The sequence below is a fragment of the Pavona decussata genome, unplaced genomic scaffold (genome assembly GCF_977016875.1).
Source record: "Pavona decussata unplaced genomic scaffold, jaPavDecu1.1 SCAFFOLD_158, whole genome shotgun sequence".
Taxonomy (NCBI): Eukaryota; Metazoa; Cnidaria; class Anthozoa; order Scleractinia; family Agariciidae; genus Pavona; species Pavona decussata.
Genome location: NW_028145570.1, coordinates 679244 through 692500, shown reverse-complemented (window position 1 = coordinate 692500; position 13257 = coordinate 679244). Strand labels below are relative to the sequence as shown.

Genomic DNA, 13257 nt, shown 5'->3' with positions numbered 1-13257 from the left:
TTTTATAAGAGCAGCAGTTTTTTCGATATTGCGGACTATTAAACAACCAAACAACAGATTGAGGATTAGAAAATATACGCCTGGGATAGAACATGTCTGATCGCTGGTTAGGAAGTGAGAGTGAAGAAATCGATGAAGTTTCGCATTCAAGGAACTAAGAATAAATTAAATTTCTAGTTGACAAAAAGAACGTGGCAGCGAGTAGCCTAGACAAAAAGCAACACCAGACTGGAGAAATAACATCAGTCCAAGGCCAAAACTATTATGTGAGAAATTTTAAATTTAAACTCGGTCATTTTATCAGGCTCTTTGACGGTTACAATATGTTCTACTTTTTCTCACCTTACTGTTACATTTTCGTCGAGCGACGAGTACGCAAGTCACTGTTGAGCTGCTGAGCTAGCTACCTAGCTATTCAATACGGCGATTCAGGTAGCTATAGTTCAGTTACGCGTTATCGAACTAAACATATCCGTCTTTAATTAAGGTCTTTCTGTGCCAGACGTCCCAACCTAAAATGAGATTTAAAAGCGAAAAAGCCCTAGAGCAAAAAAGCAGATGACAAGTATGGTGTCTAATTATCAAAACTGGTTGTGTGAAAGGTTAAGTTGTGAAACTATTCTTACCACAAATGCATTTTGGTCAAATTGTTGTTCATTTTCCCGCTCATGATAAATGAATCATCTAGCATATAGGGTATGAGAATTGTTCTTTTACCGAGGGTTTAAAAAAAAAGAAAAAAATGTTTATTATTTGCCCTCGGTAAAGGATCAATCTTTGTCCTGAGAAGACTTTACGCTGCCACGTTATTTTTGTCAACCGAAGTCGCGTGGAGTAAAGTGAACATGAAATTTAATTTACTACGGATTTACTCATAGTTCCTTGAATGCGAAAACTATAAACAGTTTTCATCGCTTTCTTTACCCTCACTTCTTCCAAATCAACAATCAGACGATCAAATCTTCGAATTGTTGTTAATATTTAGCAAGAGTCCGCAGCATCAAAAAAGCTGCTGCTCTTATAAAATTGGCGCGAAAACATGACGCGCTCTTCAGTTAATTTATTTCCCACGTAAATCGTATTTCGCATAATTATGCCATTCCGCACGCCATGCCACATGCCATTCCGCACACTCATTCCGCCTTTACCCTCACCGCTGTGGAACTACGAAAAGAAACAGCCGTGAAGAATTTGTGTCTGGGTTTTCTTTCACTTGCAATAAATATCCCCTGCAGTTTCCAGAAGGAATCCCATTAGATGCGCTTAATTGAGTTAGAACGTGATACGATCTTCACACTCCAAAATCAGTCGGCCGTGAAGGGTCAAAAGCTTGGTCTGTAGTCCCTCTTTTTTCTCTCTCCCCGCCACGTGTCGCCTTTTCTCGCGTGGGGGTGATTTTCACGCGCGCTCGCGTTTCGCTCGCCCTACTATCCCTGAGGAAAAATGGGAGACTACTCGTAGTCTATTTGTTTATAACACATCTCGCCTTGTTGTTTAAACAGAATCACCAAATATTTTTATCGCGAAAATCTTCGTGTTCAATGTTTCCCCCACAAAAATTGTCGGACAATGACGAAGTATATCCTTTACCGAAAATTTTCCAACGGATATCTGAAAAAGTCAAGCTATTTAGGCAAAATGAAAGTTATTGCAATCGTTTGACCCGATGCGGATCATACTGGCGTCGAACAGCTCAAGAATAAGACGAGGACAAAGGTTTCGTAGTGGTCGTTGTAATTATGATTGACGGGAGCGTAAAACGTGCCAAATCCGTTACTTCAGCTTCTAACTTCAAGGTTCACATGTTATTTAAAAGCGCAGTAACATGTTTAGTTTTAGCAGTGAGACTGGGCGTGGTAGTTTTTGTTGTTTTTCCGCCGTCGTTGCTAATTACGGCTCAATCTAGATTTAAATAAAAATAAAACATAAGAATTCTTTCCTTCTAAGAATGGAAGTACTTAATCCATGTTTTGGAGGAAGCTGCATTCGCATTGAATTAAATTGAAGAAAGTAAATTATCATATTTGTTTACTAAAGATTATTTATCTCCCTACAATCATCTATTTCATATGTACTATTTATATTTATGTAACAGAGACAGACCATATGTAACTTGCGAGTACTGTAAAGTGAATGACACGTCATCAAAATAGTTTTGGTGCCAAGGCCTCGACCTCTGAGGGCAAAACAAACTTCTATTCCTTCATTTTTACCAATTTTGAAAGATCTAAATAAACCTTCCAAACATATTTTGTAGACACTTTAATCAACTGTGTCACAAATTATTCGCTTGACCTCTCTCGTACTTTTGGCCCTCAATTGAGGCTAGGCTTAACTATTTTCGGATGAACGCCAACCTACTCTGAGTTAGAAGAACAGGGTCAAGATAGATAACTTGCGGCGTGGCTGTCGTATTCGCTGGTACGCTCAATAGCTAAATACGCGAGCGGTGAAGCCGCGCTGAGAGTTGCGAGGTGAATGAAGGCAGTGGTGGCGTATACTCAGTAAAAACAGTTTGATTTCATAGAGTGTCTGGCAGCCAATTCTAGACATAAATGATACAAGAAAAATCAATGGCAAAATAAGGTTTGCCTATAACTTCACGATGTATTGGTATTCCATTTGGTGTATCCTTGCTCCGGAGGCACGTTGTCTAAATAATAAAAAATGAGCAACTGAAATAACCGCATTGGCGGATACCCAGCGTACATTGGTGGTGACTTGCTTCATGCTAAAGAGACGCAGGCTTCAATAAACTACTACAAATTCGGGAGGCGCAGTCGACCAATACTCTGTCTAGCTTAGGTGTGAATGTTCTTCTGGTATAAAAAGGCCAATTACGTCTGGGAGACCTTCTCAAATAACTTCGCTAGACGACTGACTTAAGGATTCTGTTTCTCAAAACTATCAACCATTTTCGATATATTTGTACAAAATATTTACAGTTAGGACGTTTGGATCAACGATTCAGTTGAAACTCACCAATATTGTGGAGTTCTGATCTTGCTGTTGAAGCTTAATGAGACTTTAAGTACGTCAAGAGATCACTGATGTATGAAGAAATCTTCTGGACGGCGCCTTTTTAATAGAACAGACATCTAATCCCTAGTGATCCTTGTTTCAATGCTTTTCTTTCTTTTTCCCCTTCATTTTACACAAGCCAAATATACTTCGGTGACTCGTTGTTTCCACTAATTAAACGACTCACAATGAATTGACATTAAAAGGCAAAGTTAATTGAACTTTTACGACTGGCGTAATTAAAATACCTTGTGTCTGATCATTCGCTTTGAATGAAAAAGTAAAAAGTTCTTACATTAACTATCAACTCATAAAATGTCATTATCCCTGCTGTGAAAAGTGTTTTTTAGCGAATGTTGTAATAATGAATGACGGGAGCGTAAAACGAACGAAATCCGTTACTTCGGCTTCTAACTTTAAGGTTCCCGGCCCGTGTTATTTAAAAGCGCAAAAACATGTTGAGTTTTAGCAGTGAGACTGGGCGTCGTAGTGTTCGTTGTTCTTTCTCTCGATGAAGTCAAAAGCCGCCCTCGTTGCCCAATTTAGATCTACATGAAAATAACAAGAAGAAGAAGAAGAAGAAGAGAAGAATTCTTTTCTTCCGATAATGGAAGTACTTAATCCATGTGGAGGAGAGTGCATTGTTCGCATTGAATTGAAGAAAGTAAATTATCATATATATTTGTTTACCAAAGATTATTTATCCACAATGATCTATTTCATATGTACTATTTATATTTATGTAACAGAGACATACCATACGTATCTTGCGAGTACTGTAAACTCAATGGCACGTCATCAAAATAGTTTTAGTGCCAAGGCCTCGACCTCTGAGGGCAAAACAAACTTCCATTCCTTCATTTTTACCAATTTTGAAAGATAACCTTCCAAACATATTTTGTAGACACTTTAATCAACTGTGTCACAAATTATTCGCTTGACCTCTCTCGTACTTTTGGCCCTCAATTGAGGCTAGGCTTAACTATTTTCGGATGAACGCCAACCTACTCTGAGTTAGAAGAACAGGGTCAAGATAGATAACTTGCGGCGTGGCTGTCGTATTCGCTGGTACGCTCAATAGCTAAATACGCGAGCGGTGAAGCCGCGCTGAGAGTTGCGAGGTGAATGAAGGCAGTGGTGGCGTATACTCAGTAAAAACAGTTTGATTTCATAGAGTGTCTGGCAGCCAATTCTAGACATAAATGATACAAGAAAAATCAATGGCAAAATAAGGTTTGCCTATAACTTCATGATGTATTGGTAGTCCATTTGGTGTATCCTTGCTCCGGAGGCACGTTGTCTAAATAATAAAAAATGAGCAACTGAAATAACCGCATTGGCGGATACCCAGCGTACATTGGTGGTGACTTGCTTCATGCTAAAGAGACGCAGGCTTCAATAAACTACTACAAATTCGGGAGGCGCAGTCGACCAATACTCCGTCTAGCTTAGGTGTGAATGTTCTTCTGGTATAAAAAGGCCAATTACGTCTGGGAGACCTTCTCAAATAACTTCGCTAGACGACTGACTTAAGGATTCTGTTTCTCAAAACTATCAACCATTTTCGATATATTTGTACAAAATATTTACAGTTAGGACGTTTGGATCAACGATTCAGTTGAAACTCACCAATATTGTGGAGTTCTGATCTTGCTGTTGAAGCTTAATGAGACTTTAAGTACGTCAAGAGATCACTGATGTATGAAGAAATCTTCTGGACGGCGCCTTTTTAATAGAACAGACATCTAATCCCTAGTGATCCTTGTTTCAATGCTTTTCTTTCTTTTTCCCCTTCATTTTACACAAGCCAAATATACTTCGGTGACTCGTTGTTTCCACTAATTAAACGACTCACAATGAATTGACATTAAAAGGCAAAGTTAATTGAACTTTTACGACTGGCGTAATTAAAATACCTTGTGTCTGATCATTCGCTTTGAATGAAAAAGTAAAAAGTTCTTACATTAACTATCAACTCATAAAATGTCATTATCCCTGCTGTGAAAAGTGTTTTTTAGCGAATGTTGTAATAATGAATGACGGGAGCGTAAAACGAACGAAATCCGTTACTTCGGCTTCTAACTTTAAGGTTCCCGGCCCGTGTTATTTAAAAGCGCAAAAACATGTTGAGTTTTAGCAGTGAGACTGGGCGTCGTAGTGTTCGTTGTTCTTTCTCTCGATGAAGTCAAAAGCCGCCCTCGTTGCCCAATTTAGATCTACATGAAAATAACAAGAAGAAGAAGAAGAAGAGAGAAGAATTCTTTTCTTCCGATAATGGAAGTACTTAATCCATGTGGAGGAGAGTGCATTGTTCGCATTGAATTGAAGAAAGTAAATTATCATATATATTTGTTTACCAAAGATTATTTATCCACAATGATCTATTTCATATGTACTATTTATATTTATGTAACAGAGACAGACCATACGTATCTTGCGAGTACTGTAAACTCAATGGCACGTCATCAAAATAGTTTTAGTGCCAAGGCCTCGACCTCTGAGGGCAAAACAAACTTCCATTCCTTCATTTTTACCAATTTTGAAAGATAACCTTCCAAACATATTTTGTAGACACTTTAATCAACTGTGTCACAAATTATTCGCTTGACCTCTCTCGTACTTTTGGCCCTCAATTGAGGCTAGGCTTAACTATTTTCGGATGAACGCCAACCTACTCTGAGTTAGAAGAACAGGGTCAAAGGTCGGCATTAGGTAACATAGGGTGAAGCGGTCCCGACTGATCGGAATTTTCCGATCGTCCTTGTGACGTCATCGTCCGACTGCTTTCACGAAAGAAACAAATATGGCGCTGAAGTGCTTTATTATCCTTTGCATTGTGTGATAAATTTGCCGGCGGCCAGCTCTGTTGGGACAACTATTCCTCAGTTTACACACTGAAGGACTGACAAAGCAGATTTTTTCGAGGAGTGGATGAATGTTTACATGCCTTTACCATTTTATCTTTGCCCACCGCTTCACTCGATGTTACTTCTTTGTACTGTTGCAGAGGACACTACATAACACGGTCAGTATAAAATGCAGACTGCAGACTGCAGATTGCAGACTGCAGACTGGGTATAAAATGCAGACTAGGTATAAAATGCAGACTGCAGACTGCAGACTGGGTATAAAATGCAGACTGAGACCAAAACCGCGTCTTCGTCAAATACAGGATACATTTTCAATTTTCAACTTACTCTAGTGTCACGCAATCAGGATACATTTTGAATTTTTTCAACTTTAACTTACGCTAATGCTATACAATCGTCTTTCGAGATCATTTCCCATGAAATTGACATCATTATATTCTTTTCGAAAAGCGTGAATCTTGAAATAAACAACCGCAAAGCATGACGTAATCAATAACGCAGACACATGACCTTTTACTTCGCACGTGGTTGACCTAATCTCGTACCCCGATCTCAGTCGTCGGTTCGGGAATGTCGAAATGTGACCGTGGGAGATCTGGGTACGAGATTATGGTTGACCTTTTCGCCGCTTTGCGTCAACATGATATCGGCGACATCGGTAAGTGGCAGTCAGGGTGGATTAAAATAATGTTTTTTGAATAAAATATGTGTTCATGTATTGCTAGAATACTGAAGGTATACAATTTGCCTTTGACAAACTTCTTTAATATTCAAAGAAACTAGTTAAAATCTGTCGATGTCAAATTGCCTGCCCCCTCGGAAATCAAGTCTGTTTCTTGGCTCATTATAATAATTATGAAAACCGTCATGCATGGGCGTAATAAATATTGTTAATGTTTACGAGCTAATGCAAAGCAATTGAGCTCGAGTCTTCTTTGTGAAGAAAGGGCCTCAGGAAATAAAAGCTACCAAATCGAGATAAGGAGACAAACTGTTAAGAAATGGGTCAAAAATAAGGTCAATTTCGTGGGAGATGATCTCGGAAATGTGATTGCGTGACACTAGAGTAAGTTGAAAATTGAAAATGTATCCTGTATTTGACGAACAGGCGGTTTTGGTCTCAGTCTGCATTTTATACTCAGTCTGCAGTCTGCAGTCTGCATTTTATACCTAGTCTGCATTTTATACCCAGTCTGCAGTCTGCAATCTGCAGTCTGCAGTCTGCATTTTATACTGACCGCTACATAACATAGGGTGAGGAGGATCCGAGCCCAACTGGATCCAGTCTTCGTTTGGTAAAGTATTCCTCATTAATTTTTTTGCAAACTCAGAGACTCAAAAGCAGTTCTTTCGATGAATACATGAATTTTCAACAACCTATGTTGAAGTGTATAAAAATATATTTATTTATATTTTTTTAATGGGGGGACTTCTTTGTAAAAGCCCAAAAGGTTTGCTTTAGTCCTCCTCCCTGTTGTAATGTTAATATTAACTATTGGACAATATTTTGCTATCTTTAATCATTGGAAATAAAACAATAACCACAATCATGCGTGAAAGCTTTGAGGATTTATCTACAGGCTATATTTCACTAAAACAGCTATAGCTAGTGCTTGAAAACTTGGTTTACCGGGAACTACAAAATTTTAAAGCATTCCCCATTTCCCCCATAGCCTACCTTACTTGGTTCTTGTTGCCATGAAGTGGACTACAATACATGTAAGTTAATTTAGTAACATTGTTTTGGTAATTGAAAGCATTTAGTATTCGACATATGTGGCTAGTTTAAAAATTTAAACTTTTTACAGTATTTGATAACATCATGGGGGTAATGTAACAAAAGTATAATTTCATACATGTATTTACTGAACAGATGAGAAATCATGCTAAATGTGCACCCAAAACAAATCAGTAATGACTGGCGTCTAATTGCTCCATACAGTATCACTCATTATGCTTGATAATAAGGTAAATTAGAATGAAATACATGAGGATGACATGACATGTCATAATATCTTTCTTGCAAGTAAGACCCTAAGAAAATTATATAGAGAATATTACCGGTACATGTATTTAATGTTGATATTGGATCTTGTTGATAATTGTCTCTTCATTTCGCGAGTGTCTTTCACACCTTCATTAACTAGTGCATCAATTTTTCTAATAATCCTCTCATCAACAGGTTGACAAAGGCCACTACCCTGCAAATAGTAATGAAAGTTAGAATGATAGGATCTTTGTTAATTAAGACAGAACTTGAATGGAAAAAAAAATCTTGTACACTGTTTTTGTGAAATTAATACTCTGTATAGGAGAAAAAGACACAGGCTGCATTTGCATCACTTAGAGAAAAAATTTGATAACATTTATGCTTAATTTCAATTGCTGTATAATGACTGAACATTGCAGCTGAAGAAGTTCGTAGCTCATTTTTTTGTGAAATGGCTGTTTGTATCAAAGGCAAGAAAATAAATATAAATAAATTTTGTGAGTTGTAATCATTGAACCAAAGCCAGTAGGTCAAAGAGGTCCCAACCAGTTAATTCATAACAGTTTTTGCATCTTCCCTTTATTATCTCACCTCTCCCATAAGGTGATGTGCATGGTCCTCCTGGGACGGGAACTCAATGTAGATTCTTCGCCCAGATCTCACTTCTCCTTTTCCCACATCTTTTCGCAATCTCTTTGAGGCCTTTTCCCTCTCATGTTTGGTATCCTTTTCAATCTACAGCATAGGGGTTGTTTATTATTCATTTAATAATTGCATTTTGTAGTGGACAGAAAAAAAAATTATATTCCAACATTATATTAGGACACATATTACCAGTACCTTCAGGGACAATGAAAGTTGCTTAATTAAATTACTGAATATATACTCTCGTTACTGTTATTATTATTATTATTATTATTATTATTATTATTATTATTATTATTGTTATTATTGTTATTATTATTATTATTATTATTATTATTATTATTATTATTATTATTATTATTATTATTGTTATTGTTGTTGTTGTTGTTGATTGCGAGCTTTTCTTCCCTTCAGCACCAAGGCCAAACCATGGTCCTCGATCAGGTACTAAAGAATTCACTTAATTGAAAGAACCTTCCTAAGAATATTAGCCATTCCCAGAAGAGGATTTATTTTGAAGCTCAGTGATGTTGATTAAGCCTGGGATCCTCTGAATGTACTTATCCAGCCCTTTTTGATGATGTCAAGTGCTCCTATAACAAAGCTGGCACAATTGCTGTTTGCATCTTCCACTTTCCAACTATTATTATTATTATTATTATTATTATTATTATTATTATTATTATTATTATTATTATTATTATTATTATTATTATTATTATTATTATTGCAATTCTCGGTTTTCACTGTCACGCCATTGAAAAAAAAAATCCAAACCATTCCATGAATGAAGTCAAGAAATTGACATGGTATAGAGGCTAAGTAAATAAGGCATCTGTCCAAGTGTCAGGTCTGTGCGGCATGCCGTACTCGAGTTATTTGACAAAATGTTCCACATAAATTTATAGAGCTTAGTATGGAGACGCCATGTTTGTGTCCCTCTGAGGGACACAAACATGGCGGCCGGAAATAGGGAAAAACATCTGGAGTTCACTTTTGCCAGAAAAGAGGTTTGTTTGCCCTTGTCAATTTTCGAATGTTTATATTAATATTTCTCCTCAAACTTAAATTGTTTAGAATGCTGAAAATCACCCGAAGAGTCATTTTTAAGATACGGAAAAGCTCTGTCACGGCCGTCCTCCTTATGTCACGCACGATGGAAACTCGGAAATTGAAACTGTTCTATTTTCAAAAGGAAGCACGACATCGAGCTAAAAAATTGTGAACAGACATATTTTTAGGTAATCTTTTCTTGAATGAAGGTAAAAATTTTGTAGGCCTCCCAGTTTTGAATTCTAGAATTTGGTGACGTCACGTGAAAACCGAGAATTGGAGCTCCCCTTAGCCACAGCCACCACCTTGTGGTTATAACTAGCACTGGTTGCTTTTGTTATGAACAATTTTTGAACTCACAAACCTTGTAATCTGGAAATGCTACCACTTCCCTTAATTTCAACCTTGCTGGACAGTTTGCTTTCTTGGATGGCTGTAGGAGATAGCAAGGGGTGACAGGCCAGCACGACTTCTAACAATGGAAACATTTTTGATGTGTGACCTCTTTATATTTTCGCTCTGACAAGCATGTCATTTAGAGATTTTCCTTTTTTAAAGGAAATTACTGGTGGCTCTTTGAAGATTTCTCGTAATAAAGGCTGGTTTTGTATTAAGTGCCATTTTCCCATTAAAACATGTTTGAGGTTGGGCACTGATGGTTGATATTGTGTTACAAAAGGCAATATTTGTTTGGGGGTGTTGTCTTTTTGCTTCAATGCCGATGACCTTTCTGTAAATTTGACATCTGATAAAATTTTTTCAATCAGATTATTTGGGTAGCCTCTAGCAAGGAGTCGTGATTTAAATTTTTTAATATTATCCTCAAATGTTGTTTTTGAGGAGTTTGTTCGTAGGAGTCTTAGGGCTTCGCCCTTGACAAATCCTTTTTTGACTCCTGGTGGGTGGCTAGAGGAGAAATGCGTGTATTGAAAGGTTTCAGTAGGCTTGAAATGTGTTTTAATATCCAGTATGGATTGATGGTGGAATCGATTGCCTTTGTAAACAACTGTATCCAGAAATGTAGTCTCAGCATTGGAGATTTCAGCCGTAAATTTGATTGTTTGATGATATGAGTTTGCTTGTTCAATGAACAGTTCTATATCGTGTTTACCAGTGTCCCACAGAGAAAAAATATCGTCAATGTAACGTTTCCAAACTGTAGGTTTTACGACGCTTTGACTAACAATTTGTGTTTCAATGTCGGCCATAAAAATGTGCAGAATTGTTGTATCCAGACTTCTGAAAATATATAATCCAACCACATTAACAATTTGAGTAAACCTAATCAGAAGTTTTCCTCTTTTTTTTTTCAATCATTTGATCCTTTCATCAGCCTCTCCAAGGGCATGGCAATGGGAAGGGGTGGGGGAGGGGGCTGGGGTGGATTTGTTGTAAGGGGCATTCTCCTGGGATTGAATTTGTAGAGTCACCAAAGATTCTAATAACAAATGAGCACTGTCCAGAGTGAAGTTCCTAATTTTCACTAACACTTTATTCATCTTATTGAAGTTTTGTGTATATGAGGAACTCCATAATTCAAAAAAAGTATCACAAAATGTTAAGTTAAAGGAAGGATTGTGTTGTTATTGTTGTAAGAAGTGTCTCAGTGTCATCCTGTGTCCTCCTGTGGATTCTAAATCCATTGATTTTCTTTTTTAATTATTATTATTCCAAAGGTTAGATCCCCACATTTGCAGCAATTGACAGGACTCAGCAGAACTGTATTATGGGGGCAAAAGTTAACCAAAAATTAATAAATATTAACTCACCATGATTTCCAAAGTTACCAATACCCTTGTAACAGGAAAACTTTACAGTATTTTTCGTTTCAAAACTTGAAATTAGCTGTGCGACCTGATCCATAGAAGAAACGTAGCAGGTTCTTTCGGGAATTTGTTCGCAAGAAGCTCATGTACAGTCATCATAATTTTCTGCCATTATCAAGACGCGAGCTACGCAAAGGTAAATTACAACTCAAATCTCCCGCCAGATTTTCCCGGGTTCCCGCTAATATAGGCAGTTCAGCGGAAGAAGGGAGTTAAAAATTAACAGCCAAAAGCAAGCCCAAGTAGGGGAAGGGATGGTAATTGCTACTCTTCCGAAATATCGGTCAAATAACACAAAAAAGGCGCACGCGTTGTGTTTGACATTATCCCGCTTTATTTGACCTGCAACGAAAAATCACTTGTTGTTTATGATTTATTTCTGCAAATGCCACTACACGTCACCCTCACCCTATTATGTAGTGCAAAAACAGTACAAAGAAGTAATAAACAGGCTTATATTTACGTGAAAGATGTAAACAGTTTCATCAGGTGTTGAAAATTCATATAACAGCATTTTTTTTTTTTTTTTTTTTTAATGAAGAAGAACTTTATTTCACTACATAAATACTTATTACACTTTTCAAATAGTTAAAGAAAAGAAAAAAAAAATAATAATACAACAACTACAATGTTACTATTATTACAAAGTTGTGATAATATATTACCGTATTATAATTCTTAGCCTGCGAGCAAGCTCTCTAGCTCGGGGGTGGGGGGCTTGCTCGCAGGCTATACTATTCTATATGACAGAAGTTTATTTTAAACGCAGATACTAAACACACGTACACACAAAATCAAAACTGCATAAGCCGTTGCATTAGCGCGGCAGCTATTACTTAAGAAATTAGCTGAAGCTAATGTAGGTAAAAGAAGGAGCATATTGTTTTTCGACAGCAAAAATTAACTTTGAAATTTTTCAATGCGGTATTTAAATTTAATTGTTTTTTATAAAGTCGGAGAGAAGCAATGCTTCTTCGTTAAGTTTCCTGGTGTATATATGTCGCTTGATGAATAAGAGTGTGTAATTAAATTTCTTTAATAATGGCATGGAGTTATTAAAGATTCCAAATAAGAGTTCTTTGTTTGGAGTAAAGTTTGTGTTACTGTTATCATTAAACCAAGACAAACAACACACACACACACATATCCCAACACAAACAAATTTTCTTATACATCAAAAGCTTTGAATGTAAAATCAAGGATTGATTTCTTTTTAATATCGAAAGAGCTGAAAAAGTATGTTAAAACAGTAGATATCCAGGCTTCAATCGCTCCAGATCACAAAACAGTCTACTTGTCACTAGATCTGCCAAAAAACACCTCGAGGGGGCCGGGGTTTTGGAAATTTAATAACACACTGCTGGACGACAAGGAATATGTTGAAAACATACGGAAGATATACCCGAAGTTACGAGAGAAACTTAAAAACGTGGAAGACAAACGGTTATTCTGGGAACTGTTAAAAATGGAGATCAGATCGGTCACCATTGCGTTCACAAAAGGAAAGTGTAAATTAATAAATAAGCGAGAATCTGAAGTAACGAAACTATTAGATGATTTAGACGTGAAAATTTGCCAAAGTAATGACCTACAAAACATAGATAGTGAATTAAAAATATATGAGGACTTAAAAAAGGAACTCCAAACGATATACGAAAACAAAGGTAAAGCGGCAATGTTTCGGTCCAAATGCCGGTGGTTAGAAAAAGGAGAACGTCCGACTTCTTATTTCTTCAATCTGGAGAAAACAAATTATAACAAGAAGACAATCTCCGAGCTTGAATTGGAAAACGGAGAATTTATATACAACGAGAAAGAGATTTTGTCGGCAATAGAAGATTTCTACAGAGAC

At 36.9% G+C, this 13257-nt stretch overlaps 2 protein-coding genes across 2 annotated transcripts; both read right to left on the bottom strand.

Moving 5' to 3' along the window:
• Nucleotides 1–7631: 7631 nt before the first annotated feature.
• LOC146465000 (calcium-responsive transcription factor-like) lies at nucleotides 7632–10067 on the bottom strand. The gene is made up of 4 exons (XM_085129099.1): nucleotides 10047–10067; nucleotides 9944–10012; nucleotides 8473–8616; nucleotides 7632–8092 (listed from the first exon to the last, which is right to left on the bottom strand). Exons 1-4 carry the CDS (start codon nucleotides 10065–10067, stop codon nucleotides 7949–7951), a joined length of 378 nt encoding a protein of 125 aa, XP_084985225.1. The 3' UTR covers nucleotides 7632–7948.
• Nucleotides 10010–11078, bottom strand: LOC146464999 (uncharacterized). Its single transcript, XM_085129098.1, has 2 exons — nucleotides 11068–11078; nucleotides 10010–10818 (listed from the first exon to the last, which is right to left on the bottom strand). The coding sequence occupies exons 1-2, from the start codon at nucleotides 11076–11078 to the stop codon at nucleotides 10086–10088; spliced, it is 744 nt and encodes a 247-aa protein (XP_084985224.1). The 3' UTR covers nucleotides 10010–10085.
• Nucleotides 11079–13257: the final 2179 nt, after the last annotated feature.